We start from the raw sequence: 20,988 nt of genomic DNA, 5'->3' as shown, positions 1-20,988 counted from the left end.
GCCCAATCTTTCTCTCCCCCCGGAGCCCATTCTGACTCGGTGGGGGACGTGGATCGATGCCGCGGTGTTTTACGCCGAGCACTTCGAGGCCGTCAAGGACATTGTGGACCAGCTGAACGATGACGACGCGATGGCAATCCGGAGTGCCAAGGACCTGTTCGGAAAGGCGGACATCAAGCTCAGTTTGGTCTTCTTAAATGCCCACGTGTCGTTCATCCCGAAGATCCTTAAGCAGCTGGAGGAGGCCGGCATGGAGCTGGCCAAGGCCTTCCAGCTCCTTGATCAGGCCAAGGAGGAGCTCGAAAAGATCCGAGGCTGCCGTAAGGAGATCCTGCTAACCAAGTTCAAGGCGGTGCTGCAGCGCAATCCCGACATTGGTGTGCTGAGGACAGTGGCTTTGATCCTGGATGGAGATCAGCACGGATCTGAGGTTGGTGTGCCGGCTGGAGTCAAGCTTGCCGACATCCCCCTCTTGAGGTACTGCCCCATCGTCAGCGTCGACGTGGAAAGGTCCTTCTCCGTCTACAGAAACGTCCTCACCGACCGCCGACACCGCCTCACCAAGGAGAACATTACCAAGATAATGATTTCAAACACCTACTTTAACCGTTCCTAAAAGGGTCTTGTCAATTTCTTCTAGTCCTCTACTTATCAAACAATGCGGTTGCAATAAAGGTACCTGAACGTCATTTTTTACCTGTTTACTAGCCCAGAGTGCTTAATGTTGTGCAGGAAAAAGCTTACCATTTTTTGTTCTTTTTTTGACTGATTTCTGAAAAACTTGGTAATAATAAAAAATGAATAAAACGGGGGAAAAAAATATTTCGGGATTTTTTCACATTAAAAAAAAAAATTCCACTTTTCAAAACATAAAAGGCCTATTTTCTTAACATAAAAATCCGTAGTCTAGCTGATAACTGATAAGTGATAAGATAAATATATGAATGATAAGATAAATATATAAGTATAAATGATAAGATAAATATATAAGTATAAGTGCTAAGATAAATATATAAATGATAAGATAAATATATAAGTATAAGTGATAAGACAAATATATAAGTGATAAGTGATAAGATAAATATATGAATGATAAGATAAATATATAAGTATAAGTGCTAAGATAAATATATAAGTGATAAGATAAATATACTCAAAGGCAAAAGTTATTGTGACACACAAACAACAAACAGAATCAGTGTTAAACTTTTACTGCCGCGAATGAAATGTTATTACATGGAAAGACAAATGTTTCAAGGTATGGTAACGATCAACAGTCCATAAGAACAGTGCACCTGGCATATGCAAATGAGCCACAACACAAGAGGGGGTTCACAAGCAAGTTCACACAGTCAGTAGCGAGTGTGTCCACCTTGTGCATTGATGCAGGCCTGGCACCTTCGCCTCATTGAGGCCACTAAACGTCGATGAAAGTCCTTGGGAAGATCATTCCATATCCGAGGAAGGATTTGGTGGAGTTCCTGCAGCGTTTTTGGAGGATTCGGATGACGTCGTAAACGTCGCTCCATTTCATCCCAGACGTGTTCAATGGGTGACAAATCAGGGGATCTTGCAGGCCAGGGTAACACATTAACATTGTTCTGATTAAGATACTGCTGTACAACTCGAGCAACGTGTGGTCTGGCATTATCGTGTTGAAACGACACTCTAGGGCCGTTCTGTTGCAAAAACGGTAAAGCGGCCATTTGCAAAATCTCGTCTCGGTACCTCACAGCATTCAAGTTCCCCTTAATCACAATCATTGGCGTTCTTGCTGCAGCTGTTATCCCACCCCAGATCATAACGCCCCCACCTCCAAAACGATCCCCTTCCAGAACACATGGCCTGATGTAACGTTCACCTGTGCACCTGTAGACACGTGTCCTACCGTCAGCTCGGTGAAGCTGTGCCAAATGGTGTTTCTATGGACGTTGAATCGACGAGCAACATCACGCTGCGAGGTACCAGACTGAAGCATACCTATAGCTCTCCATCTGTCATTTTCCCCGAGGCGTGGCATGTCGAACTTATTCCAGAACGATGAATAGAGGTGTTTTTCTGACTTCTGCACTTCTTAAGACTGCATTGAGTGGAAATGATAAGCGTCTGGTTGTCTGGCCTTTTAACGTGAACATTGCTGGCCATTTTTCTCGAATATGTCATGCTTCTTGCAAATTTCATGCAATTCGAACAACAACTGCTTGGTTGCGTTTCTTCGACCATTTTAACACACTCTTTCTCTGGTTCAAATCCAAAAATTCATTCACAAGATTACCAATGAAAAAATTCCATGTCACACTAACTTTTGCCTCTGAGTATATATAAATGATAAGATAAATATATAAGTAGAAGTGATAAGATAAATATATAAGAGATAAGATAAATATATAAATGATAAGATAAATATACAGTGAAACCTTGACTTACGAGTGCACCAACTTACGAGTTTTCCGAGATACGAGCCGTCGCTCGGGCGGTTTTTTGCTTTGAGATGCGAGCCGAGATCTGAGTTACGAGCTTACGCCACCCACCACCAGGTGGGTTCCGGTCACGTGGTTATCTTGCCGTGCAAGCATCTCTGCCATATATCGCTGCTGCTTTGTTTTCGCATTTTGTTTATTTTGGAAAATTTCTTAGTTTTAACCATGGGTCCTAAGAAATTGAGTGCCAAGGGCAATACTGAGAAGAAGAAGAGGATGATGTGCTTGGATATAAAACACGCAATCGTCGAAAAACATGAGCGAGTTGTGCGCGTTGTCGACTTGGCGAGGCAGTACGATCGTAGTACTTCTACGATATGTACGATTTTGAAGCAGAAGGAGTCGATAAAGGCTATAACGCCAGCCAAGGGCGTTACGATTATTTCAAAACTCCGGACCTCTATCCATGAAGAGATGGAGAAGTTGTTGTTTGTGTGGTTGACGGAGAAGCAGCTCGCAGGAGATACCGTGACCGAGAGCATCATCTGTGAGAAGGCACGAGACATTTACGGGGATGTGGTGCAGCAGACGGCGGGAACATCAACGGACGAGGCATCGGAAGAGTCATTCAAAGGCAGTCGGGGATGGTTTGATAATTTTAAGAAGAGGACCGGCATTCACTCCGTCGTCAGGCATGGTGAGGCAGCAAGCTCGGATGTGAAGGCAGCTGAAGATTTTATTACAACTTTTGCCGAACTGATAGAAGCCGAACGATACATCCCCCAGCAAATCTTCAACTGTGACGAGACAGGGCTCTTCTGGAAAAAGATGCCGAGGAGGACGTATACAACGGCAGAGGAGAAGAGCATGCCAGGCCACAACTTGTTCAGAGTGCCGGCGATAGCTCGCCTTCTCTTTGTGGAAGACACGGTGAGATCCTTAACATCCAACAACTAATGGGACGCAAACGGGGCGCCCAGTTTAGCGGTACACACATTGATGAATCACCATGCCTGTGAAACACCGACATGACAGGTTATAGCTGGGTCGGGATTCAAACCCAGGCTGGAAAGTTTAGAGTCAAGTGTGCGTACCTCCAGTCCAGGCCATCCTGCCAACTTGTATGCTGCATACAGGTGAAATATAAAGCGCGAGATATTTTTATATATACTGTATATTTAAAAATATATATGTGGTTTTTGGCGGGCTGGAACGGATTAATAGCATTTCAATGCATTTTAATGGGGAAATTTAATTTGAGAAACGAGCAAATTGAGTTACGAGCTCGGTCACAGAACGAATTAAACTCGTAAGTCAAGGTTTCACTGTATAAGTATAAGTGATAAGATAAATATATAAATGATAAGATAAATATATAAGTATAAGTGATAAGATAAATATATAAGTATAAGTGATAAGATAAATATATAAGTATAAGTGATAAGATAAATATATAAGTATAAGTGATAAGATAAATATATAAGTAGAAGTGATAAGATAAATATATAAGAGATAAGATAAATATATAAATGATAAGATAAATATATAAATGATAAGATAAATATATAAGTGTAAGTGATAAGATAAATATATAAGTATAAGTGAAAAGATAAATATATAAGTATAAGTGATAAGATAAATATATAAGTATAAGTGATAAGATAAATATATAAGTATAAGTGAAAAGATAAATATATAAGAGATAAGATAAATATATAAATGATAAGATAAATATATAAATGATAAGATAAATATATAAGTGTAAGTGATAAGATAAATATATAAGTATAAGTGATAAGATAAATATATAAGTATAAGTGATAAGATAAATATATAAGTATAAGTGAAAAGATAAATATATAAGTATAAGTGAAAAGATAAATATATAAATGATAAGATAAATATATAAGTATAAGTGATAAGATAAATATATAAGTATAAGTGATAAGATAAATATATAAGTATAAGTGATAAGATAAATATATAAGTATAAGTGAAAAGATAAATATATAAGTATAAGTGAAAAGATAAATATATAAGTATAAGTGATAAGATAAATATATAAGTATAAGAGATAAGATAAATATATAAATATAAGTGATAAGATAAATATATAAATGATAAGATAAATATATAAGTATAAGTGATAAGATAAATATATAAGTATAAGTGATAAGATAAATATATAAGTATAAGTGATAAGATAAATATATAAGTATAAGTGATAAGATAAATATATAAGTATAAGTGATAAGATAAATATATAAGTAGAAGTGATAAGATAAATATATAAGAGATAAGATAAATATATAAGTATAAGTGATAAGATAAATATATAAGTATAAGTGATAAGATAAATATATAAATGATAAGATAAATATATAAGTATAAGTGATAAGATAAATATATAAGTATAAGTGATAAGATAAATATATAAATGATAAGATAAATATATAAGTATAAGTGATAAGATAAATATATAAATGATAAGATAAATATATAAGTATAAGTGATAATATAAATATATAAGTATAAGTGATAAGCTAAATATATAAATGATAAGATAAATATATAAGTATAAGTGATAAGATAAATATATAAGTGATAAGATAAATATATAAGTATAAGTGATAAGATAAATATATAAGTATAAGTGATAAGATAAATATATAAGTATAAGTGATAAGATAAATATATAAATGATAAGATAAATATATAAGTATAAGTGATAAGATAAATATATAAGTATAAGTGATAAGATAAATATATAAATGATAAGATAAATATATAAGTACAAGTGATAAGATAAATATATAAATGATAAGATAAATATATAAGTATAAGTGATAAGATAAATATATAAGTATAAGTGATAAGATAAATATATAAGTATAAGTGATAAGATAAATATATAAATGATAAGATAAATATATAAGTATAAGTGATAAGATAAATATATAAATGATAAGATAAATATATAAGTATAAGTGATAAGATAAATATATAAGTATAAGTGATAAGATAAATATATAAATGATAAGATAAATATATAAGTATAAGTGATAAGATAAATATATAAGTATAAGTGATAAGATAAATATATAAGTATAAGTGATAAGATAAATATATAAGAGATAAGATAAATATATAAGTATAAGTGATAAGATAAATATATAAATGATAAGATAAATATATAAGTATAAATGATAAGATAAATATATAAGTATAAGTGATAAGATAAATATATAAGTGATAAGATAAATATATAAGAGATAAGATAAATATATAAGTGATAAGATAAATATATAAGAGATAAGATAAATATATAAGTGATAAGATAAATATATAAGAGATAAGATAAATATATAAGTGATAAGATAAATATATAAGAGATAAGATAAATATATAAGTGATAAGATAAATATATAAGAGATAAGATAAATATATAAGTGATAAGATAAATATATAAGTGATAAGATAAATATATAAGAGATAAGATAAATATATAAGTGATAAGATAAATATATAAGTATAAGTGATAAGATAAATATATAAGTGATAAGATAAATATATAAGAGATAAGATAAATATATAAGTGATAAATTAAATATATAAGTATAAGTGATAAGATAAATATATAAGTGATAAGATAAATATATAAGTGATAAGATAAATATATAAGAGATAAGATAAATATATAAGTGATAAGATAAATATATAAGTATAAGTGATAAGATAAATATATAAGTGATAAGATAAATATATAAGAGATAAGATAAATATATAAGTGATAAGATAAATATATAAGTATAAGTGATAAGATAAATATATAAGTGATAAGATAAATATATAAGTGATAAGATAAATATATAAGTGAGAAGATAAATATATAAGTGATAAGATAAATATATAAGTATAAGTGATAAGATAAATATATAAGTGATAAGATAAATATATAAGAGATAAGATAAATATATAAGTGATAAGATAAATATATAAGTATAAGTGATAAGATAAATATATAAGTGATAACATAAATATATAAGTGATAAGATAAATATATGAGATAAGATAAATATATAAGTGATAAGATAAATATATAAGTGATAAGATAAATATATAAGAGATAAGATAAATATATAAGTGATAAGATAAATATATAAGTATAAGTGATAAGATAAATATATAAGTATAAGTGATAAGATAAATATATAAGAGATAAGATAAATATATAAGTGATAAGATAAATATATAAGTGATAAGATAAATATATAAGTGATAAGATAAATATATAAGAGATAAGATAAATATATCAGTATAAGTGATAAGATAAATATATAAGTGATAAGATAAATATATAAGTGATAAGATAAATATATAAGAGATAAGATAAATATATAAGTGATAAGATAAATATATAAGTGATAAGATAAATATATAAGTGATAAGATAAATATATAAGTGATAAGATAAATATATAAGTGATAAGATAAATATATAAGTGATAAGATAAATATAAAAGTGATAAGATAAATATATAAGTGATAAGATAAATATATAAGTGATAAGATAAATATATAAGTGATAAGATAAATATATAAGAGATAAGATAAATATATAAGTGATAAGATAAATATATAAGTGATAAGATAAATATATAAGTGATAAGATAAATATATAAGTATAAGTGATAAGATAAATATATAAGTGATAAGATAAATATATAAGAGATAAGATAAATATATAAGAGATAAGATAAATATATAAGTGATAAGATAAATATATAAGTGATAAGATAAATATATAAGAGATAAGATAAATATATAAGTGATAAGATAAATATATAAGTATAAGTGATAAGATAAATATAAAAGTGATAACATAAATATATAAGTGATAAGATAAATATATAAGAGATAAGATAAATATATAAGTGATAAGATAAATATATAAGTGATAAGATAAATATATAAGAGATAAGATAAATATATAAGTGATAAGATAAATATATAAGTATAAGTGATAAGATAAATATATAAGTGATAAGATAAATATATAAGTGATAAGATAAATATATAAGAGATAAGATAAATATATCAGTATAAGTGATAAGATAAATATATAAGTGATAAGATAAATATATAAGTGATAAGATAAATATATAAGAGATAAGATAAATATATAAGTGATAAGATAAATATATAAGTATAAGTGATAAGATAAATATATAAGTATAAGTGATAAGATAAATATATAAGTATAAGTGATAAGATAAATATATAAGTGATAAGATAAATATATAAGTATAAGTGATAAGATAAATATATAAGTATAAGTGATAAGATAAATATATAAGTATAAGTGATAAGATAAATATATAAGTATAAGTGATAAGATAAATATATAAGTATAAGTGATAAGATAAATATATAAGTATAAGTGATAAGATAAATATATAAGTATAAGTGATAAGATAAATATATAAGTATAAGTGATAAGATAAATATATAAGTGATAAGATAAATATATAAGTATAAGTGATAAGATAAATATATAAGTATAAGTGATAAGATAAATATATAAGTATAAGTGCTAAGATAAATATATAAGTGATAAGATAAATATATATGTATAAGTGATAAGATAAATATAAAAGTGATAAGATAAATATATAAGAGATAAGATAAATATATAAGTATAAGTGATAAGATAAATATGTATATAAGTGATAAGAGGCAACATCCTTGAGTGGACTGAAAACTTTAATGGTTGCCAAGAGATTGAGGGGAAAATAATTTACTATAATCTCAAAATGGTATGTGGTTTGGGAGGGGGTCAGTCGAGGTCATTAAGAGAAGTTTATCATTTCATATCACCTCAACGGCGATACCTAAACCGAGAGTTAAATTATAATATAACATTTGTCAATATTCTAGATGGTGATTGTTCTTCTCAGATAATTAAATTATTACCTAAAAATGGAACACAAATAATCGTTGGGTCTCTGTATGAGTATAATGAAAAATGGGATAAGTTAAATTTAATAAGTTACATGCAGGGAGAAAAAGGGTATAATTGTTCAAGCCTGGCATGCCTGGACAAGGTTTAGGGAAAGTGGGCGGGGCTTAGTGAAAAGTGGGCGGGGCTTAGGTGGGAGCAAAGGGGCGCAATTTAATGAGAGAAAAAGGGGTGTAATTTTTCAAGATAGGTGGTTTGAGTTAATAAGTTTCCATACTTTTCCCCATTGACTTCAATGTTAAATTTAATGTGTCCCAGACCCCCCATTTTCCCCTTGCTTGGGAGGACTCCGTTCCACCTTCTAAAACCAAAATTATGGAGAGAACAACCAAAGACACACGTATAATATAAGTACATAGATCATATGGGGAGGTAGGGCCAAGAGGAAGGTATTTGTTTGTGGCCAGTTGATTGATTGGTGCTGGTGTTGTATCTTTTCATTAATATATAAAAATAACCACCTTTAGAGGCCATTTTTCCCTGCAAAGCGGGGGTTGGCCTTTTTCGGGAACCATGGTTGTTGTTGTTTTTTGGTCCCCTTTTTGAAGCAATGTTTTACGGCCGGATGCCCTTCCTGACGCCAACCATTTTTGCCGCCTTTAACGACAAACAGGGAATTACCAGTGAACTGGTACTCAATTAGCCGACCTCGGAAGGATGACAGGCTGAGTCAACCCCCCTGGCGTTAATTCAGCGATCGACCGGGATTCGAACCCGGGATTCGAACTTTTCATTGTTATCTCAAATTGGTTATCGTACAATGTCGTTTTGATTGCATGACATTTGTTGCCATTCTAGAGTGGGGAAAAGGTATTGTTTTTATAGAGGTGTCATACAGATTACTGTAGTTGGATAGAATTACCTTTTTCTGCATCTTTCTTTGTTTTTCCTTCTATATTCTTGCAATAGACAATTGATGAAGCCACACTGGTAAAATGATTGAAAGACTCATCTGATCAGGTATGAGGAAATGTATCCTCTACCTTTTTTTAGCACGGGTACAGGCTGAGATAGACCGAGTGTTGGGTGAACGAGCTCCAACAATGGCAGACCGGGAGAACCTTCCTTACACCAACGCGGTCATCCACGAGATACAGAGATTCTCTGACATCATCCCCATGAACGTCCCACATGCCACGACCACTGACGTCGAGATGTATGGTTTCCTCATCCCCAAGGTGTGTTTTTCAAAGAGTAATTTGATAAGCAATAATTGTTTCCTCCTGCCTTTTATTGCTACAAAGTGTGCACAGTGACATTTTCTATTTATTTTTTTTTATACATGGGCTGAGGTTCGTAGTAGAGCTCACACACACATACGCACGCACACACACACACACACACACACACACACACACACACACACACACACACACACACACACACACACACACATACACACACACAAGACAAACACTTAACACAGCCACTGAGCTTGGCGGAAGTGCTGTGGCTACCGTCTCTTTCCGGGATACTGTTAGTACCCAGCGTTTCCCAAGGATATTCAGTGAAATAATATAATAACTGAATTTATGTTTATGACAACAGATTACTGCAACCTCAACATACTATCTTCACAAAACATACAGCGCCTTCAGAAAGTATTCACACCCTTCGACTTTTTTCACATATTGTTGTTTTACAGCCTGAATTTAAAATGGATTGAATTGAGATTTTTTTGTCACTGATCGACATAATATCCCATAATGTCAAAGTGGAATTTTTTTTCTTAGTAATTTTTACAAAGCACAAGATATTAAAAAAGAAATTCAGAAATGTGTAATTTACATAAATATTCAACCACTTGAGTCAATACTTCATAGAAGCACCTTTGGCATCAATTACAGCTTCGAGTCTTCTTGGGTATGTCCATCATTTTTGCACATCTGGATTTGGGGCGTTTCTTCCATTTATTCCTTGCATATTTGTTCAAGATCTGTCAAGTTTTATGGGGAGCGTCGGTGAACAACAATCATCAAGTATTTCCACACATTCTCAATGGGATTCAAGTCTGGGCTTTGGCTGGGCCACTCAAAGACTTTCATGTTCCAATGTTGCTTTGGCTGTATGTTTGGGGTCATTGTCCTGCTGGAACATATTGTTTGCTTAAATCTTTGCCAGTTCTGAAGTCTTTTTCACTCTGAAGCAGTTTCTCCTCAACGACTTGCCTGTATTTGGCTCCATTCATTGTTCCCTCTATCCTTACAAGTTTCCCAGCCCAAATAACAGAAAAGCCCCAATAAAGCCCGATACTCCTGTACCAAAACGGTTATTGGTGTCCCTTTATTGTTGGAGGATTATGGTAGCTGAATTTTAATTGGCCTAATCAACTCAGAACTTACCTTCCTGCTGTACTGCTTGAGCATTAGCTTACCTTTCACCAAGTCCAGATTGTGCTTTGGCCAGGGTGGGGATGATACGTTCGTTATCATTATTGCCAAATGGTACCACTATTATTATTGTTACCCTCGCCAGAGGAGAGGGTATTGCATTTGAGTCTGTTTGTCTGTCTGTCTGTCTGTTTGTTTATCCGCACAGAATAAATATGATTTTCTCTGCAACCGTTGGTCCGATTGACATGAAATTTTCACCATAGGTGCATCTCCACCTGTGTAATTTTAAATGATACTGTTACAGACGCGGATTAAAGATGTTATTTTACCGAGCGGTTTGGTATTACCGCGTCCGAACAGTTACTCCCCGCTTAGAACCAGATTTCATCCAAATGTTGGCCGGATCGCACCGCAGCTAGTCAATAGGGAAAAGACAAAGGTGACACGGATGTGAAGAAGAAGAAGGAATAAAACGAGAAGACGTACAGACGAGTAATGGGATTTATTATTTACACAAGTGTTACATATTTATGTGAATGTATGTGAATTACCATTCAGGTCTTTGCGTATCCGTGTGTAGTATATTAAGTTGTTGTGTAGTTGTTGTGGTTGGAGGGTCAGGAGCCCTTCTGAGGGAGTGGCCGGAAACGGAAGTGACCGGAAACGGAAGAGAAAAAGACACGAGGAAAAAAGGACGATTATTATTCTTCCTCGCCCCGCTCCGACAAAAGGTGGGATCGAGCTTGCGCTGCGTGGAAAAGCGGCGTTCCGATCCGAAGCCTGTCTGGCGAGAGGAATTACCGGGACGTGTATCTGCCCGGTGGAGACGGCAAGTTGACGTGGGGCCGTGCATCGACCCCGCGCCTGGCCTCGTTCGCGGCACCGTCCAAACAGACGCGTGCGGGTCGCACGTTGGGGCCTAATGCGCCTTGCAAGCGGCGTGGGGTTTGGCTTGCTTTACCGTATCTGCGTCGCGTGGCCACGAGGGGCTGCAGCCACGGTGCCTGGTACGATACCTGCCCGGTGGAAACACGTCCACCCGGGGTTCGTTCTACCGCCCGAGTGCGGTGACGGCGACCATCATCTTGGTCAGGAGGGGCCCAGAGACATTGTGCGGGACCGAGACCAAAAGGGTGTCGTGAGTACTCACCGGGACACACGTATATAAGATGGCCATCTTACTCATAGGAAAGTGCTTGTGAATTGGGAATTGTTGATGGTTGTATATGGTTGATTGCTCGGGGAAAATCTCCGTGGTTGTGTCATTGCAATTGTATGGTCATTCCCATTGAAATATATCCTTGAACGTCAGTTGTCTCTGGGGTGAAATTCATATGAATTGCGTGGCGAAAGCGCATATTTAATACAGCTTTCTGGCGAAGTTCCTCTCACGGTCCGGGGGTCACCGAGACCAGGTATTCACCGAGAGGACCACGTAACAGAATTGGGGGCTCGTCCAAATTACGATTTGCGGTTTCGCAATTGGGTCTACGTCCGGGATTTAAAATTGTATAAAATAATAAAATAATAATTTTTTTTATTAAATAAAATTTATTAATTAATTATTAATTGGTAAATTTTTTTTTTGAGAAATTGGGGTAAAGTCTTGGGTGAAGGTTAACAGGTGTTAACGATAGGCACCATGGCGTTTGTGGCACAGAACTTTGGGGTAACCCCGAGTGAGGCACAGTTCCGAGCGTTGCTAAAGTCGGACCTCTTGAAATTGGCCAAACATTTTAACTTGGAGGTCCGAACTAATTTGAGGAAGGCAGAGTTGCAGGCCACGGTGATACAATCTATGGTGGGATTAGGAACATGGGACGAGTTAGCCTGGGAGTGGCTACCCGAAGAACCAGAAGACGTTGAGCTCCGGAAACTGGAGTTGCAATTACGGAGCCAGGAACGGTTCAAAGAAGAAGAAAGGAAAGCAGAAGAGAGGAGAGAAGAGAAACAAGCAGAGGAAAGGAGAGTGGAACGAGAACTCCAGGAAAGGTTAGAAGTGAGAAAAGCAGAGGAGAGGAGAGCTGCAAGGGACCTCGAAGCAGAGGAGAGAAAAGCGGAAAGGGAATTAAAGGAACGTGACATGGAGCTTCAGCAAGAAATCAAATTCAAGGAGCTGGAGTTAAGGAGAGAACGGGGAGAGGCACCACCCTTGCTGACGGGGTCGACACCTAACCAGAAAACCTGGGATGTGGGCAGACATGTGAGGCTGGTTCCACCGTTCAGTGAAAAGGAAGTCGCGAAATTTTTTCCACACTTTGAGAAAGTGGCTCGACAATTAAACTGGCCGGAGGAGGCCTGGACCATACTCGTGCAAAGTGTGCTGGTGGGGAAAGCTCAGGAAATTTATTCGGCACTACCAATGGACCAATGTGCAGATTATGAGGTACTGAAGAAGCACATCCTCAAGGCCTATGAGTTGGTTCCGGAAGCTTACAGGCAAAAATTCAGGAATGCCAGGAAGAGGGAGAGTGAGACCCATGTGGAGTTTGCCAGAGTGAAAGAAAACATGTTTGATCGGTGGTGTGAGTCAAAAGGAGTCGGGAAAGACTTTGAGACATTGCGGGACTTGATCCTGGTGGAGGAATTCCAGCAGTGTGTCCACGAGGACATCAAAGTGTACCTGCAGGAAAAGAAGGTACCAAAGTTGTGGGACGCAGCCACCATGGCAGATGATTATGCCTTAACCCACCGAATAGGGGTCCACGAACCTAACTCCTCGCCTAGATCTCCGCAGGGGAGGTGGGGAACAGCAGGTGCGGAGAACGACCATACATGGCGGCGGCCTCGAGATGATTATGGGGACAACTATGATACCCCACCGGTTCGAAATCAGAGGGATGCGGGCCCAAGACAAACTTATAGTTCGGGGGGCCCGAGGCAGACCCCGAGTTTTTCCTCCGGGCCTACTTGCGCGTTTTGCAAGAAACCTGGACACTTGATGTCCAGTTGTTACCTCATGAAAAGGGACAACCCAGAGCGGAGTCCGACTATTACAACTCCGAATGCGATGGCTAGCGTAAGAAATCGCCATCAAAAGGGTTACCAACCATTTATTTCAGAGGGGTTTGTGTCACTGGATGGAGCCTCGACTAACCGGAGACCGGTTAGGATATTGAGGGACACAGGGGCCCATCAATCTTTAATGCTTGAAGGCATTTTGCCATGGTCCGAGGAGACGGCAACGGGGGATAGTGTGCGTTTACAGGGGATCGGGGGCGGTGTTAGTGCTCCCCTTCACGTCATCCAGTTGGAGTCCGATTTGGTGTCAGGACCGGTCACCGTCGGGTTACAAGCCACGCTTCCTGTAGAGGGTGTATCTGTGGTTATCGGGAATGATTTGGCCGGGGGTCAAGTTTATGGTAACCAGAGGGTTGGTAAAGAGCCCAGCAGGGAAAATAACACCACACCAGCTCGGGATGGCGACAAAAGTGCCAAGTTATTTGTAGGGGGACTGAACTTCAAAACAGAGGAAGAAGTTCTGACCTCTGTCTTCAACAGATATGGGCCGCTGGTGGAAGTGCGGTTGGTAAGAGACTGGGAAACGCAACAGTCAAGAGGGTTTGGCTTTGTCACGTTTGCCAGCACAAAAGACGCCAGAGAGGCAGAGAAGAATTGGAATGGCAAGGATTTGGAGGGTCGGACCATAACAGTAGGGAAGGCATTTCGTAGGCGTCGAGAGGTCTACAGGAGAGGACAACTGGGCGGTAGTTTTGGTGGTGGCCGCAATCAATATTATTATGGAGGCTCCCTGAGTTACAGCAGCTCCCGAAGGAAGGATTGTCAAAGTAGTGGCCGAGAAGGAGACCGCTATTCAGGGGACTACAGGGACAAGTGGTCCCACCTTAAGTATTAGGGAAGTTCTGAGAAGTTGAAGCACTGAAGGCGGCGGAGCCGCCGAGCCAAGATTCCGACACGAATTAACCGTGAACGCCGTTCCTAAAGGCGTCCATGTAGTGAACTTTCATGCACGGACTAACCGTGAACTCCACGTTCCTCAAGGCGCCCATGTAGAGAACTTTCCTGCACGGACTAACCGTGAACTCCGCGTTCCTAAAGGCATCCATGTAGTGAATACTCGGCTTGGCCTCCCGGAAAAAGGGCTATCGAGTTGCCAAACTTTGGATCTTTGATCAACCCCTTAACCTTCATTCCCAAGAAACTGACGGTCAAAGTCAGAGGGTTGAGTTATCTGGTTTGTTTCTCCAAATTGGCCGGCAACGAAAGTTTTCGCTGGGTTCAAACTTTCTTTCTTGAAGGGGGGGAGTGTTACATATTTATGTGAATGTATGTGAATTACCATTCAGGTCTTTGCGTATCCGTGTGTAGTATATTAAGTTGTTGTGTAGTTGTTGTGGTTGGAGGGTCAGGAGCCCTTCTGAGGGAGTGGCCGGAAACGGAAGTGACCGGAAACGGAAGAGAAAAAGACACGAGGAAAAAAGGACGATTATTATTCTTCCTCGCCCCGCTCCGACAAAAGGTGGGATCGACCTTGCGCTGCGTGGAAAAGCGGCGTTCCGATCCGAAGCCTGTCTGGCGAGAGGAATTACCGGGACGTGTATCTGCCCGGTGGAGACGGCAAGTTGACGTGGGGCCGTGCATCGACCCCGCGCCTGGCCTCGTTCGCGGCACCGTCCAAACAGACGCGTGCGGGTCGCACGTTGGGGCCTAACGCGCCTTGCAAGCGGCGTGGGGTTTGGCTTGCTTTACCGTATCCGCGTCGCGTGGCCACGAAGGGCTGCAGCCACGGTGCCTGGTACGATACCTGCCCGGTGGAAACACGTCCACCCGGGGTTCGTTCTACCGCCCGAGTGCGGTGACGGCGACCATCATCTTGGTCAGGAGGGGCCCAGAGACATTGTGCGGGACCGAGACCAAAAGGGTGTTGTGAGTACTCACCGGGACACACGTATATAAGATGGCCATCTTACTCATAGGAAAGTGCTTGTGAATTGGGAATTGTTGATGGTTGTATATGGTTGATTGCTCGGGGAAAATCTCCGTGGTTGTGTCATTGCAATTGTATGGTCATTCCCATTGAAATATATCCTTGAACGTCAGTTGTCTCTGGGGTGAAATTCATATGAATTGCGTGGCGAAAGCGCATATTTAATACAGCTTTCTGGCGAAGTTCCTCTCACGGTCCGGGGGTCACCGAGACCAGGTATTCACCGAGAGGACCACGTAACACAAGCAAAAAGGAGCAATCAAGGTTTATTTACAACACATAAGACGCAGGTGACACAGTGCAAATACTAGCTTATCTACAGACTTAACTTATTCCCAGGACAGAACAAACAGAACAAACTCACGTCCACAAGAAGGGTGGAAAGGCAGGAGGTGGATGGCTGGAGGGAGAGGGAGGTCCAAGGGGGTCCCACAGCACAACCGGCGCGTTTAGCAGCCGCTGTTCAGGCCCCACGCTGCTGTTTTGGCTGCTGTGGACGTCGCGTGCTTTGCCAGGCCTCGTCGGATTCGTCTGGTCCAAACCCTCCACTCGTTCTTGGTCCACTCACTCTTTACCACCGACTCCTCACCGCAACCAACGCAACCAACTGACCACCACCACCGACTCCTCACCGCAACCAACACAACCAACTGACCACCGACTCCACTGCCTGACTCCTCACGACTCTCTTGGCGACCAACTCACGACTCACTTGCGTCCGCGCCTTTTATAGCGCCTCCGGCGATTACGCCGCCGGCCTTTTGGACACGCCCATCGGGGTGCTCACCTCGGCCCTGGTTGGTCGCGCGACCCTCTGGCTCCGCCCTTGATGACGACGGGCGGGCACGCCTTTCTTCTCCTCTATGACGAGGTGGAGACACGCCTTTCTTCCCCGACTCGAGCACATGGTCAATGGTGGTTTTGGAGGGGAGGTAATTCGGCAATCGAGGCCCGGCAATGACGGAAGGGGGTGTAAAAGGAAATGGAGATTTTGGGGATGGGAAGGAAAGGGGATCTATTCTCTTTCACTGGTGCAATGGAGTACTTCAATTAATGGGAGACACAGCCTTACTCTAAAACACAGAATAAGAGATAACTATCAACAGGGGTATTCTATTATTTGGCTGATGTGTATGCTTGTGGACTAATTATGGGATGCCCTTTCACCTTTACACAGCTCCGGAGGTAGGGGGGCGCAGAATAAACAATAATAATAATAGTACAGCACACAATCAAAAAATATACAGTCCTCATCTCCGCAACAATACTTATGTCGTCATAGGTCACGTGGTTCGGCCGCCTTCTTGGAAAAACCGAAAAACTTTGCACCTTTATATCTCCAAAAGCGGTAAATATAAAAAATTGAGACATGGCTCATTGTAAAGAACTCTCCATGGGGAATAAAATATGTTAATGATGATGTCATAGGTGCCTCCATTATGACGTCATAATTCGACAAGTACAAAACTTCATCCTATCAAGATGAAATTTCTTGAGCGTCATGTAGGCATAAATTGGTGGTGAAAAAAATTATTATGACGTCATTGGTCACGTGGTTCGGCCGCCAAATTGGAAAAACTGAAAAAAATTGCACCTCTATATCTTCGAAAGCGTTGAATAGAAAAAATTGAGACATGGCTCATTGTAAAGAACTCTCCATGGGGAATAAAATATGTTAATGATTATGTCATAGGTGCCTCCATTATGACGTCATAATTCGACAAGTGCAAAACTTCATCCTATCAAGATGAAATTTCTTGAGCGTCATGTAGGCATAAATTGGTGGTGAAAAAAATTATTATGACGTCATTGGTCACGTGGTTCGGCCGCCAAATTGGAAAAACTGAAAAAAATTGCACCTCTATATCTTCGAAAGCGTTGAATAGAAAAAATTGAGACATGGCTCATTGTAAAGAACTCTCCATGGGGAATAAAATATGTTAATGATTATGTCATAGGTGCCTCCATTATGACGTCATAATTCGACAAGTGCAAAACTTCATCCTATCAAGATGAAATTTCTTGAGCGTCATGTAGGCATAAATTGGTGGTGAAAAAAAAAATTATTATAACGTCATTGGTCACGTGGTTCGGCCGCCAAATTGGAAAAACTGAAAAAATTGCACCTCTATATCTTCGAAAGCGTTGAATAGCAAAAATTGAGACATGGCTCATTGTAAAGAACTCTCCATGGGGAATAAAATATGTTAATGATGATGTCATAGGTGCCTCCATTATGACGTCATAATTTGACAAATACAAAACTTCATCCTATCAACATGAAATTTATTGAGCGTCATGTACGCATAAATTGGTCTAGAAAAAAAATAAATGATGACGTCATTGGTCACGTGGTTTGGCCGCCATCTTGGAAAAACCGAAAAACTTTGCACTTTTATATCTCCGAAAGTGCTGAATAGAAAAAAAAATTGAGACATGGCTCATTGTAAAGAACTCTCCATGGGGAATAAAATAGGTTAATGATGATGTCATACGTGTCTCCATTATGACGTCATCATTCGACAAGTACAACATTTCATCCGATCAAGATGAAATTTCTTGAGCATAATCTCGGAATAAATTAGTTTAGAAAACAAATAATGATGACGTCATCGGTCACGTGGTTCGGCCGCCATATTTGTTTTAACACAAAAGCCTTAAAAAACCACTGAGAATACAACCTGGCGAGGGTTTGCAATTTCTAATTGCTCTTTCTTGTTTTTTACATGTAAATGGCATTGTAAATTTGTATTCACTTGGTGGCGCTCTGCTCCACAAACAGTTGCGATTCAGTTCTCTTTGAGTTTTCATATGATGGTCATTCAGTACAGTTATCAGTTGTTACTTTAATAAATTCTTTCTATTACCAAACCATATTTAGGGGACATACATTACTCCTCTGCTTCACTCTGTGCATCGAGATGCCAAAGAGTGGGCCACTCCACACGACTTCAACCCGTCACACTTCCTGGACGAGAATGGAGGCTTTGTAAAACGTGATGCTTTTATGGCCTTCTCAGCAGGTAATTTAACCTATACAAGAATTTTGCTCACATTTCCTCCACAATTGCAGCATCTACCAAACTAATTTGACAAAAGAATTGTGATAATTGTTTTTATTGCTTTGTTGTTTGTTGTACAGGGAGCATCACAAGTCCCGTTACCCCCTATATTTATTACATATGCATTTGTCTATGTGTACATGCCGCTTCGCTTCCTGCCCAGATAGCTTCAGCAATACTGCTCATAGATCACACAGTTTTGGCTGTTATGGGACGTGGACTGTGCTTTACTCCTTTACAAAACTAAGAGGTTTAACACCTGATGAGAATCTGGTGTTTAATTTGCGAATGGAAGTGTCTTATTAGATATTACTCACAATGGGTGTTGATTGGGTTTGGTGGGTCTGACATTCACATGTCACTATATTTTTTGTGAAACGGTATGGTGAGAACCTTCATGATGTACCTGCTTTACATGAATGGGTTTCCATGAATGAGCTCATGAATGAGAACAAAAATAGAGGTCAACAAACAATCAAACAAGTACAGATACATGCAAAGTACACCGCCCCCATGCCAAATAAATAAACATCCTCAAGCGTGGCATTGTCGGGGCGCCTTCGGCACTTTACCGTCCCCACTGGCACTTCGGCGCCCAGCGATACCGCCTTGAAGCTCATAGAGACTGTATTAGTGTAGCAGCATAGCAAACCTGTTGTGCATTTTGTGATACAAGCACCAAATTTGGCACAAATGTACATTAATATGTTGCGAACATTTTCAGATATTGGGCCACTTGAAATTCCGTAATTTTTTTTTTCAAATTTTTTCAAATTTCGTAATTTCAAATTTTTCGGGTGACACCGTCACAATTTCGGTCTTCGAGGCCGGCCGATATAGTGGGGCGGCTTAGCCCAAATATTCAAAAGAATTGTGCATTTTGTGATACAAGCACCAAATTTGGCACAAATGTACATTAATATGTTGCGAACATTGTGTGGTCAGCAATGAAGACGAGAGTCTGAATTACATGTATGCAAAAGACCTTGTGAACCAGTGAAGCAAATACACGGGTAAGCATGAATTAAATCTAGGGCATGATATAATTTCCATGATGTTTACCTCTACACTCAATGGTGGAAGGAGGTAATGTTTTGATCCCAGCTTGTCTGTATGTCTGTTTGTCTGTTAGTCCACAAAATTCCAGACAAAGCTTGTAGTAGTGGTAGTTGTAGTGGTAGTGGTGATAACAGAAATTGTTATATAGAACTGAACTTATATTATTATTATATGCAGAAAATAACTTCATTTCTATATGCCCTGCAGTGGACAGGTTAATTGGTTTATGCACTGAAGGGGTCACCCTGGTGTGCACTGCTGTGTTCTGCCTCACTGAGTTGTTCAGGTATGATGTACTCAGCACAAGCTTCCGGTCGGCCCGGAGGTGGGGTTGCGGGGCCTGTCACGGAACGTCAAAACAAACGGCCTGCTGGGGCCGCCCAAAAGTCGGGCGTGAGGGGCGCGTCCACTAATGGAACGCCTCTCGCTTCCCAGATCGAGGGCCACGTGGTCAGGAGAACCTCGTCCCTTCCGGTCACACTTTGCCTATCGGCCGGCCTCGAAGACCGAAATTGTGACGGTGTCACCCGAAAAATTTGAAATTACGAAATTTGAAAAAATTTGAAAAAAAAAATTACGGAATTTCAAGTGGCCCAATATCTGAAAATGTTCGCAACATATTAATGTACATTTGTGCCAAATTTGGTGCTTGTTTCACAAAATGCACAATTCTTTTGAATATTTGGGCTAAGCCGCCCCACTATATTGGGAGGGAGAGGTGTACAATAATTGATTGATTAATTGCATTTTTTAAATCAATAAATAATCATAAAATATTTTCTTATTCAATTGGCTAATACTAATAGCATACCTAAACCATCAGTGCTTCATCCGAAGCTGTAACTTTTTGAAAATTAATTAAATAAGCCATTAATCGAAAAAATAAAATAATTAATTGATTAATCAATAAATAATTAATCGATTAATTGATTAATCAATAAATCAAAAATATCCTGTATATCCACATCACTTGGTCAATGTCGTGTCCAAATATCAGTTTCCTAGCTCAAAAGGTGCCCGAGATATTGCCCAGATTAAAAAAGAAAACAAATAAATGACTAATAATGAAAATAAATAAATAATAATCGGTATTTAGCCCACATGAAAAGCAGCCCAAATGAAATCCCAAACAGCCCACATAACAAGCA

At 38.4% G+C, this 20,988-nt stretch overlaps 1 protein-coding gene across 1 annotated transcript in view; it reads left to right on the top strand.

The window, feature by feature from the left end:
• LOC137434346 (cytochrome P450 2F2-like) overlaps window positions 1-20,988 on the top strand; it is a 122,220-nt gene that overhangs the window by 98,952 nt on the left and 2,280 nt on the right. The window contains exons 7-8 of the mRNA XM_078785437.1: window positions 9,432-9,616; window positions 18,601-18,742. Of these exons, the coding sequence (XP_078641563.1) occupies window positions 9,432-9,616; window positions 18,601-18,742 (327 nt within the window). The remainder of the gene's footprint in view (window positions 1-9,431; window positions 9,617-18,600; window positions 18,743-20,988) is intronic.

This window comes from Myxine glutinosa, chromosome 10 (assembly GCF_964187855.1).
Source record: "Myxine glutinosa chromosome 10, kmMyxGlut1.1, whole genome shotgun sequence".
Classification (NCBI taxonomy): domain Eukaryota; kingdom Metazoa; phylum Chordata; class Myxini; order Myxiniformes; family Myxinidae; genus Myxine; species Myxine glutinosa.
The sequence above is the reverse complement of the archived record's forward strand: the minus strand, read 5'-3'. Positions and strand labels throughout refer to the sequence as shown.